The 11831-nt window shown below is 56.2% G+C and overlaps 1 protein-coding gene across 1 annotated transcript; it reads left to right on the plus strand.

Annotated features, from left to right (window-relative positions):
• Window positions 1–37: 37 nt before the first annotated feature.
• Window positions 38–11786, plus strand: KRP23_12327 (uncharacterized protein; the record flags this gene model as incomplete). Its single annotated transcript, XM_067882933.1, has 6 exons — window positions 38–4127; window positions 4253–4334; window positions 4409–4535; window positions 4607–4681; window positions 4754–6145; window positions 6204–11786. 6 exons carry the CDS (start codon window positions 38–40, stop codon window positions 11784–11786), a joined length of 11349 nt encoding a protein of 3782 aa, XP_067739938.1.
• Window positions 11787–11831: the final 45 nt, after the last annotated feature.

Raw genomic sequence — 11831 nt, forward strand, 5'->3', positions numbered from 1 at the left:
CGTAAGGACTTTGATGTGGCTCCATCTTGCAGACGTGATGCTGAGTCCTAAGCTGGGCATCACTTGGAAACGGTTTGCTCTGGAAACGTCCCAGGTATTTGGACGCGCGGTTCTTACCGCCCTATTGATAGGGGAGGCGGTCGGTGAGGCTCAGGACAGTTGTGGCATTTGCCTTGAGACCGTGCTCAAGGCAACGGAAGAGCTTAGTATGAAGGGCTCGTTCTCCACGCGAGGCAACCGATCGGCGTCGTACAGTCCGGCAGACTCCTCACGTGTTCAAGAACCATCGATGTATCACGGGAAGATGCGCACAGCTCCGGAGAGCTCAGCCGCAGTGGACATCATCCTCGGAGTCGCGGCTGAGACCATCCACGCGATCACGGTGCACCAGCATCAAGTGATGTTCCAGTCGCCCATTGGCCTCGTGAAGGAGATCGTGTGGGACCACAGCGAGAAGTCTGTGCACTTCGTGCTGGACGACGGCTCCACGTCCCCGACGTTCGTGTTCCCAGTGCTCACCGAGCTGGAGACGCATCTATCCGCCATTGTGGCGCTCCCAGACCTCGAGAAACCTCCCGAGCAAGTTTACATTGGAGTCCTCATCGGACAGAACCTGCCGTCACCGATTCAGCAGCGCCGAGCGTCTCTCGGGTCCAGCCAGCCCTCGCTGCTGCCCATGTCCAAGCGACGAGAACTGCTGCGAAAGGAGCAGCCAGTACGGAATGCGGTGAGCCGCGAGCGCCTCGGAGTGGAGTATATGAGATCAGGCTTCCTGGGGTTCACGTGCTCCATCAGTGGGGATCTACGAGGCCTCACCTTGGGGATCCACCACATGCGCATCTTCCCGTCGCCCGATTGCCACGATCGCAGCGCGTGCTTGTTTTCGTACGGGTACGAGCACCTCGAATCGTGCGAGGTGGCAGGAACACGCCTGGAGCTCCGCTTCCGCTCCACGCATCAACTCGCGAAGCAGCCGAGTTGCCTCGTGTTCCAGAGCTTGGAGGCCCAATACATTCGTGAAGCGATCTGGTATCTCAAGAACGGCACGTACATGGATGCTTCTCTTCGGGAGATGCTGGCCTCGCCTGCTCGGTCGTTGGCGAGCCACACCGAAGCTTCAGAACAGAGTTCGGACCTTGGAGCGTCAAGAGGAGCGAGTGTCTTGATGTTCTTCGCTGACGCTGATAGTCTGAAACAACGGGCAGACGCGTGCTGCAGAGTCATCGGGTGCCAGAACCTCGTGGATTGCACCGACTTGAGCGGCAGCAAACCGGACGAAGCCTCGGCGTCGAATGTGATGGTTCACATTAATGCCAGAGAGCCCAGCAGTCTGCGCACAAACCCAAGCACCTCTCGAGTTCTTACGAGCGGCCTGTGTGAATTCCACGCCTCCTGCTTGTCGTCGACGCCGAGTGAGCTACTAACCAGGCAGAAGCCCACCTTGTCTCGTGACAAGCCTCCGCTCCCAGCCAAGAGTATGCAGCCGTTGACGTCTCTGCTCCAGTCGGTGCACTATGCTAAGATGTTCAAGTTTCAAGGACAACTGCAGAAGCGACAGAATGCGCGCACCTTCCACCTGCGGAAGGCTTGGCACCCGAAGCTCGTCGTGCTGTTTGAGACTCCGGTGGGGGGATTTCTGTGCTACTACGACAAGATCGCTCACTGTCCAGGCATGACAGACGCCCCAAAGGAACGGCGAGTGATCGATTTGAGCTCCGTGCTGTGCATTCGCCCCGTGTCTGCAGCCAGTCCTGTCGGTCGCAACAGCAACGCTAGTACACCGGTGATGCACTCGTTTGACGTGGTGACGTTGTACCGGACGTGGACGTTTGCGGCTCTGGAGCCAGCGGAGTACGAGGTGTGGCTCCACGTGCTAACCGAGTGCGTTGAGAAGCACGCAACCATTGCCCCGGACAAAGTTCTCCGCTTCCCTGTGAAGCTGGCGATGACTGGGCAGACATCCCCGACTGAAGCCACTTCGCTTGAGATTTCATCCCACGGAGTTTCCTTTTGCACGGGCCACGAGGCGGATGTCGTGCTGAGCACCTGGTACTACACAGATCTGGAGAAATGGTCGGTCGTATTCCAGCAGGGCTACACTTGTTGCTTGCTGCGGTGTAGAAGTCCTCCGCCAGCCTCTCCAGGCTCGCCACGCGCTGGTAGCGGCGACGCGATTATCCAAGACTATCTCTTCCGAACAACCGAGGCCAGCGTTGTATGCCTCGCCATCGAGTTTTACGTCGGCAAGTGCATGGCCAAGCTGGAGATCCTCGCTGGACAATTCCTCGAAGAGGGTCGCGCTCAGAAGAGCAAGACAACGCTCGTACCCGACCCTGTTGCATCGAAACGAGGCACGGCCAGCCCAAAACGTGGGCTGCCCGTGGTGAAAGAGCACCCGATTGAAAATGTTTCTCTCGCCCCGATTCGAAGGTCTGAAGATACAATGGCCGCTCCGGACGTACGTGGAGAGCAAGGCGAACCGGAAGCGCTGGTTGACGCAACACCGAAGCAGCAAGGAAGTGAGGTAGTTGCTGCGACGCTGGGAGGTGCTGACGAGATCCTCGAAACCGGGAAAGAACCGACTGCGACAGTAGAACTGAAAGACCAAAGAACGAGTGCTGATCTATTGCTTGAGATCGAAGAGGCCGCAGAAGAGCACGTCCACGACACCCAAACGAGCGCAAAGTCTGTTCCTGCTGAATGGATGGAAGAGCAGACGTTAAATGCGAGCTTTGACCCAGCCACGGCACCAGACCTGTTGCCTCCAGCGACAACTCCAGAAGCTGGCGTAGAAGTCGTCTTTGAACACCCTACTGACACCGAGGCAAACAACGCTGACACGAGTGGCACCAAAATAGTGGAGTCACTGCGGGTAGCTGACCTGGACGAAAGGAACAGCAACAGCGATATGGAAAGCATTGACCTCCTGGAAGGAGAAGCAACTGGCCAGCAGGACGGAGACGGTCTTGTCATGGCGATTAGTCCTGCGTCTCCTGATGGTACATCTCAATTGGACGCGTGTGATAACACAGTCGCAGGCAGTAGTCTGGGCGAGGCTGAGATGATTGAGGAAGATGCCAAAATGGCCAATATCCCAGATATTACTGACGTATCCTGCGAAGATATTCCAAGCTTCCAGGATCAGCTCCCACCTTCAGCGTTGGAATCGGTAACACCGTCGCTGTTAACTGGGTGGGACGCGAGGGACATACGCGATAACGACATGGACGGCGTTGATCTATCGGATGGAGCTGAAGTGATTGATCTGCAAGGGGGAAATGATCCAGTCGTGGTACCTTTCCTAGTAGTTGCTGACGATCAGATGCAATCGCAGGTGTCTGAAGTCGATGCCTCAGTCACATGCAGTCGTATGGACGATGTTGAGCTCGTTGACCACGAGAAAGAAGGTGAAAACCTCAGCATTCGAGGAAGCGTTGAGCCACACAGTGAAGGCGCTGCAACTGAGACCCCTCTCTCGATGGAACCCTCGGTCAAGAATCTAGCCCATGGTGGCTGTGAGCCGCGCTCAACCATCCTCGACTGTGATGAGATCGACAGAGTAAGACAGGCACTTGCTGTCGAGAGCACATCCGATTGTCAAGAAACGGAAAGGCCCGACACCCCCGTCGATTCTGGGGTGGATGAGTCTCGTACTGACACCTCCACCCCGGAAGAGGTTCCCTCGAGCGACGCCACTCCTTCAAGCATCATCGACAATGGTAGCAACGCGGAAACGGAAAGACCAGATGCCACTGCTGATGTTGAACCGCTTCGAAAGATTGGCGATTCTTCATCAGCCACAAGCGCTTTTGCACGGGCTCCACTCCTGCTTCTGGAGTACTGTCCTTCGTGGCCCGGTGAACAACAAGACGAACACGTCCTCGACAAGCAGCCAACAGTGCAAGACGATGAAAACGACGATCGAGCATCCGAGTGCGAGGCCTCCGACACATTCGACTCGTGCGCTTCCGAGGCCGAACTCGTGTCGGACTCTGCTAGTGGCCACGCGGAGGCATCCAGCACAGCTCCATCTACAGATTGCACAGATGAGGTATTCGAAGATGCCATGGAGCACGAGTCGAGCGAGCGGATACCATCAACCGCCGATAGGATAGACTCAAACCATAGTTGACAGCCGCTAAAACACGAAAACTGCAAGCAAGTCGACGCCTAATTCCGTCAAGCCTGAAACTGTGAGCGTGAAGCGACACTGCCGCTTGCAGGGATCCGGATGCGTTGCCACGGACCGTAGACGACGTCCAAGAACCGCTCAACGTGGCGTCGGTCTTGATGGATCGCACACCTCCGACTGCAAATGGCAGCAAGCCGAAAGTGTAGGGCTCAGATACGTGCGCTCTCCGTGGCATTTGTACTCACTCTACAGTGTTTTGCTGTGCTGAACTAGCAGTGCGGTGGCATCTCCTTTACGACGAGTAGCTCCAGTGTCTCCTTGTGCTACGTCTCCAAAGTTCCCACCCATCAAGAAACCCAAACAGACGTCCCCGAAGAAAGCTGCTCGAGGTCTCACTGGGAAGGTAACCTAAGAGCCATTTACCAGACAAACGTGTGATATGTTTCAGCTAAGTCTCGGCTGGGGTTTATCCAGGGTGTGTCGCTGCCTCAAGTGTCGTCGGTCACGTTTGCAAGTGAAATTGGGACCCAAGAACTCGACTCGGGAGAGGTACCAGCAGTTTGAGAAACTCAAAGGTTGTCTTGTTAAGCTAACAGCCCCCATTGGTCTTTTGAGTTGTAGGAACTGGAGATTCTCAAGTGCATCCTCGTTCGTGAAGGATATTTGCAGCGATTAGGACGCGCCAGCACTGCAGGGCACATTGCTGGAGCTCACCTGGGAGAGACGGTGGATGTGCTCGATTTGCTGCGGCTAGCGACTCTGGAGACGGTGGAAGCGATCGCTGCCTGGCGATTGTACAAGCAGAAAAGCAACGAGAGGAATGGATTGAGACCACTGCCCGAGCTGGAGCAGTTCAAGTGGAACGGACTCAACTACCTCCTGAAACTGGCCTCAGATTTGGAGTTTCTGGGCAAGCACACGGGACTTACCGAGTGGCTGGGGTTCTCTCTTCAGCGCAACCCGTTTGTTTTACCATTGAACCTCGACTGTCGAGCCAAGCTGGTGGCTGATCAACAGCCGGGTCTCCAACCAACAGACAGAGCTGACACGGCAGCCTCGGATCGATTCTTGCAGGTCGGAGGGAAGCGCTCTCAATCGACCCGGGACAGTCTGCGCGACTTCAAAAGTCTTGGAGATACCGACAAGTCGGCAAGTGATGCGGACGCCTTGGCTCAGCTACTGGCAGAGAGAAGGAGGGCGAAAACTCCGTACGAGACTCGCGTGGTGAACGACGAAGAGCTCGTTCCTAACGCACCGCCCAAGATCGGATCTCTCCGAGCAAAATCGCGAGCGCCAGCGCGTGCTGCCAAGACAAATTACAGCTCGGTGCTGCCATCGCAGATTGGTGAAGTTGACATGGCGCGTCTTCATGACGCTGAAGTTGTCGTTCTACGGGAGGAGGCAGCTTTTGGGCGCTTCACGCGTGATATTCATGGCCGTGTGGTCCCAGAAGACGAAGCCCAGCGTCGGTTTAGTATGGTGGAGCTTTCAGGAAATGCCTACAAAGTCCCTGCTATCCTTGAATCTTCCTACACAGCTCAAGACCCCGACGGCAACGTCCTACGACTCGGAGATCCATCGCCCTCAGACGTCCCTGGTAGATGCCACGCTAAAAAGCGTTCCGGCATGCTGGGGCCGATTTCGAAGCCTGAATGGCGCTCATTTGACCGCCCGCCGCCACCAAGAAGGAGAGCGCGAGGTGCTCAACTGGAAGAAGCCCTAGCAGCCGAGAGAAAAGCAAATACGCGACTGGGGGTGCTACTGGATTCGCTGCGGGAGGGAACCGAACGCAAGGCGATGGACGTGGCGTACTTCGAAAGCTGCTCGGAGCTCCAAGTGTACGGTAGTGAGCTGCACGCGTTTACCACCCAAGCCCAGCGAGAATTGTCTGTACTGCGTCGGGAGTTTGAGGAAAAGAGGTACTTGTACGCGAGCAAACTCGTCAACATTCAGAAAAAGGAGGAGATGCTCAACACCTTCAAGGCGCAGCACAAGGCCGCTCAAGACGCAACGGTACGTTGTATGCAACCACTGTCAGTGCTTAAAGCAGCTACTAACATCGTATTGCTAGCATCTCGAACGGATTGAATCGAGCAGAAGTGAGATCGCTAAAGTCGCGAGTTTGAATCAGGAGCAGCAGCGACGAGAAGACCAAGAGCAAGCAGCAGCGCGTGCCGCCGCAGTCGCCGAGCGCCTGGAACACGATCGAGCCGAGCCTTTAGTACAGCAGTTTTGCGCGACGCAGATCCAGAAATTCGCTCGGGGGATGTTGGCTCGCGAGATGTTCGAGCACATGAAGATCGAGTTCGTCGTGGCCAGCTCGTTCATCCAGGCAGGTGCGCGCGGGTTCCTCGTTCGACGTCGAGTAGCTAAAATGTACTGGCACAAGGCGGCGTCTGTCCATTTGCAGCGTGTGGCTCGAGGCTGGTTCGCTCGGCGGGTAGCACAAGCGAAGCGAACGCGAAGACTTCGTGAATTTTCAGCCGAGCGGATTCAAAAGGTGGTGCGAGGTCGCTTGGGGCGCGTTCGGATGGCCAAGATCCGAGCGCTGGTGCGTTGGCGTCTGCAGCTGGCGCTTGCGGCTCGATCTGTGACTGCAGCGGCTTTGAAGGAGCTGGCGACGGAATGTCAAGAAATGGTCGCGCTTCCTGCACTCATGAAGACGGAGGCGAAGTCGACGGAGGGAAGGAGGTCTCTGCCAGCGCTCGTGCTCGGTCTTGTGCGTCTTGTCATGATTTTCACGAGTGACTCCGACGACGAGTGGAATATCCCAACTACTCGGTGGAGAGAGAGTGCACGCTTCCTGCGTTGCGGTGTCAGCGTTACCCGTCGAATGCAGAAAATTGCTCATGCTGCTGCAGGAGCTGCACGGGCATTTTTGTCACCGTCCGGAGGGTTTGCGGCTGCTGGAGTTGCTGCATCAACGCCATATCTGCGTGAGTCGGCGCTTGGCACGGCACTTGTGGATGCCTACGCAGGAGACCTGGACTTCCGCGTCGAGACATTTGAGCGCATTCCACGAGGCTGGCAAGCTGCTGTCGCCATTTTCAAGTGGGCGACGGCTTTCGCCGCTATAACCCGACTACAGCACCTTCTCGAGCCCAGTACAAGGTCCAGTGATCCGTTCCTGGTAGTTGGTCACACGTTGAGCAAACGGGAAGCGCAGCATGAAGTCGCCGAGCGACGAGATGCCGATCACAGTGACGAAGACGTGGCTCGGCGGTTCGTCCCTGCGGAGCTGGTTCAGGCACGAGGCTATCCGCTCCACCGCTCTCGTCCATTGCTGCTAGTGGTGGCCAACGACGTACCACGAAAGGCGAAAGCTGGTATTCTTGAGAAGCTTGAGGCGGCGTTGCCTGGTCTCTTCCTCACAATTACTCGTCCGCCAGCGTTGAAAAAGCGGTCGCTGAGTGCCGAAGACGCAGCTCAAGCTTTTGATTTCCAGGCCATTCGCAATGCGTTGGCGCTTGGCCACAGTGTGATCCTCGAAGGCGATGTAGGCCTTCGAGACGTGACCCAGCGAGCCTTCCTAAGCTGCTTCGCTACCGTCAAAAGCGGCCTGTACCCACCTCCGATGTGTGTTTTACTGAGAGGGACAGCCACTAATCGCAGCGACTTGTTTGGTCCTAAGCAAGGCTCCGAGAAGCAAGAAGAGACCTACCGTGAAGAACTTGTACGCAGAATGGTGGACGCTGAGGTGAAGTTGGCTCTTGATCGTACAACGCGACTGCGACTGGAACTGGCAGAGGATCCTGTCACTAATGAAATGGTGGGGCAGTCTACAAGCGCGTCACCCGCGCCAAATCCAGCTCTGGTGGTCGTCATGGAGGCTGTGATTGTGCTGCTTACACCTGGCAAAGTGTACGAAGGCCCTTCACAGAGTGAGATTGCGACGAGCTCAGTGAGCTGGCGATTGTCGCGTCGGCTTCTGGCACAACCAGCGTTCTTACGGGCTAAACTGCAGCAAGTGGACATCAGCACGATCCCACCGGTCAACCTAGTGGCACTGGAGCGATTCGTACGGCATCCACGCTGGCCCAACGCTGTTGTATCACGATCGCAGGTCCATTCGAGCAGACTTGTTCACGCTCTAGCAGCTTGGGTCGAATCTGCTACTCGAACGGCTCGGATGATCGCAGCCGACGGCACAGGCTTCCTCGCGCCTGAGATCACCCGCTTTGGGCCCGTTCCTGGCCTGTTTGAGCGAGTGGTTGTCTTTGACAATTGCCCGACAGACCACGCGCAAGATGGCGCAGGGGAAGACTCGTCGGTAATTCAGTTGATGGATGCGGTACTAGCTGATGTCCGCGTATATCGCACGGTTCAGTCGCTAGTGAGCTCACACCTCGGCGCTTCAAGCCAACACCGCAAGAAGAAGGCCAGCGAGGAGGGAGAACGCTGTGTAGTGAGTCTCTTCCACGAGTCCAGACGCATTTTCGCGAGTGCGTACTCTCCGAGTACAGGCCAGCGTTGGCTCACAGCCATTTCGGAGGACGAGATCGACTCACTCTTGACGCCTACAGCGATGCCACTCGGTGGCCAAGTACGAGCGGACAAGTTGCCACCACAGTCGCGTGCCGAAATGTACGCGCGCCTCGCTCGTCTCTGTCTGCTGCAGAAGCGAAGACTTGAGGACGTTCCAGAGTCGATTGAGGCTCCAAGTCCCTATGAACTGGTTGTGCGTCCACATGCAGTGCGGCTGTACCGGCACGCGCTGCAACTGGGAGGATACCTGACCACGCTTACGATAGCGGAATTGGCTCGTGGACACGTTCAGATCGACGCGTTTGTACATGGGAGCAACTCGCAGAAGCCGCTAGAGCAAGCTGTAGGCTTAACGCTGGCAGTGGAGCTGGAGAATATCCTCGCTCGACTTTCAGCAGCCGAAGCACGCCGGATGTTCGTACCTTCAGCTCGCATCCCATCGCTACTACTCGATCGGCTTCATTTGTACTGTGTGACGCGGTCTCCGATGGTCGTTCCCGAATTTCAGCCGGGGCTGGTGTCTGCACTAAGACTGAGCGTAAGAACCACCGCAACTTCACCTGGACGCGTGCTTCTTCGGCGCGCTGTGCGAGTGCCAGGAGACCATCAGACTGGCGCATCAGGAGAGCGTTGGGTATTTACCCTCGTCGAGCGTCACGAGCGTGGGGGGTTTGAAGCTGCGTTTTACGCTCCCGGGTCTAGTACTCGTCACTCGATCCCTCTTTCGCGCAATGCTGCCCAGGAGTTACTCCACCTGTCAAGACACACTGCATCTTCTGAGCTGCACCATGCACTTTTGCGCAGTTTCTGCTTTTCAAGACCTGCATCAAAGGTACTTGAGGACGGGGGCTCGGACGCTGCTGAGGACGCAGTGGAGCAGACAGAGACGATGAGGTGTTACCGGCAAAGACGACGCATCGTTGCAAGGTTCCCGTGCGTCCTTCGTATAATGGAGGATCCTCGCCAGCAGATCACTAGAAACCAACTCGTACGGGCGTACGCCCAAGTTGAACTCTGCGATCAGGAGCCGGACGGGGAAGAAGGCGCTGCCCAACAATTCGCACGAGAGAAGGCTCAAGCTCTCCACTATCGTCTATGGCTGCCTGGATCCTGCGTGGAGCAAGTGTTGATACTACAAGAAAGCGAGCTTGAGGCCAGTCTGCCGGTGGAGTTGTCGTGGCAGCAAGCACTGCCAAGGGAGCGCAGAGGTATCACCCGCCAGGTCGTGCAACGATACTTTGCTTGGGACCCCAACGGTGGTGGAGACAATGGATGCGCCGTTGCTCACTTACCATGCGGCTCTTTCTGGGCGACGGAGGTGACTCCAGTGCTGAGGACAGCTCCTTCCCATGAAGATGCTGCCATGCGTGAGCATCACGTACCAGATCAGAGCGACGGAGGCGAATCCGAAGTAGCGGTTGTATCGTGCACTCGTCTGCTAGACGACCGAGACACAGAAAGTGACGATGAAGAGGACGATCCAAACGAGTCTGTTGAAGGAAGCAAACTGCAGAGAACGCGGAAGATCTACAGCTACGACACAGAAGAGCTCGTGCATCATGGCAGCTACCGAGCGAACGGACTCTACGTGGTTGTCCGTGTTAGCATGCAAGCTCTTGTGGTGCGAGACTTGGAACCTACCCTTGTATCGCCAACAGATCGTGTGCGAGAGCGCGACTCATTCGCCATTCAGTTTCACGTGTACCATCCAGCGTCGAGCAGTAGCGCCGTCGCTGCGATTCGTGGGCATCGAGACCTTCGCGAGGTGGTTGGCCCCGACAAACCCTTCCTCATCGCCTCCACGTGCTTGGACAGTTTGATGAAGCACATTATCCTGACACGGTTAGACGCTCAAGTGGAGCAGGAGTCCACGACGAGCGAGAAGTGCCTGCAGGTGGCCTTCTTGCGTGACCGATTGTACGCAAAGCAAAAGGCAACTCCAGTGACCAAGGCGTTCGAGCGGGACTCCAGTGCCAACGCTGCCAAATTGATCGACGAGTCTCGTCACCGAGGTAGAGCAGGCGAGCGCGGCGTCAAGGTGTTGACTACTGCGAAAGAGCTTCCTGGCTGCGGTCGCACGCTTCTTACGGTGTTTGATGTGGCTGGACATCGAAATGGTCCTACCCAAGAGTCTGCAAGTTGCTTAGTGCTGCTGCGCGTCGATGCATACGTGTGCGCAACCAGTGACACGCTGTCATTGCTGTTGGAAGGCAGTGATTTGGCTCATCTTGTCGGCGCTGACGATAGAGAGCTGCTCTCGCGTCTGACGTACATCGATTCGAGCGTGGAAGAAGTTCTTGAGGTGGAAAAGAAGAGGAGCCGGAAGCTTGCAAGCGTTGTGTTGGATCATCTTCGCGTAGAGCAGCGAAGCGATGGTCGTGGTGGCCGTCTGGTTCTCTCTGACTACGCGTACAGCTTCCCGGAGGCTCTGGGTCATGACTCCAAGAGCAAGAGACTCTTCAAAACTGTTCGAGCTGTGGGTCGTGATCAAGTTGTGCTTTCCGTCTACTTGGATAAGGGCACCAGTGAAGCAAACTCAGCAGTACGTCTGGAACTGTATGACCCCGCAAGCAGCTCTCGATGCATGTTGGAGCTGTCGCATGCCACACTCAGTGCCTTGTTAGGGCTTCCTGAGCACCATGAGCTCCTGAATGCTGGCATGGAGAACGGAGTCTTGATGACGCACGTGTTATCCTTCGTACACATCGAGAAGGTGTCTGCTGTCTCTGACGATTCTATCAACCGACCTTCAGCGTTCGCAATGACGCTGCTTTTTGACGAGCAGCAAGCCGAGGACTGTATGAAGCAGCACGTCGGCGATGGTACACACAGCAAGGGGGTCCTTCGAGGTTCGTGGACTGGACCCACCACAGGAAGAGACGGCAAGTACTTTTCCTTGTACCTTGAAATACGGCATGCTGACGAAAGCCACACGCAGCCCACCGAGCAGTGGCTTTCCTGCTCTGCCTTCGCTCCGTCTGAGCTGCTGGTTGGTGCACGGATATTCATATGGGCAGACATTCCAGCAGAACTACTCGCTGTTTTAGCTGGGTCTACAGCAGTCGATACTACGTCTTTCTTCACAAGGGTTTCTGAACGTCTCGTCATAGAAACCCAGCAAGACCGAGAAGAAGACGCTCGTGGAGTGATCCAATTCAGCTTCTCATAACTTCTGATCTAATGCAATTTTGCCGAGTATTTTGTCAACATCCTA

Source organism: Phytophthora ramorum (genome assembly GCF_020800215.1).
Source record: "Phytophthora ramorum isolate Pr-102 chromosome Unknown Phyram_PR-102_s0014, whole genome shotgun sequence".
In the NCBI taxonomy this organism is placed as follows: Eukaryota; Oomycota; class Peronosporomycetes; order Peronosporales; family Peronosporaceae; genus Phytophthora; species Phytophthora ramorum.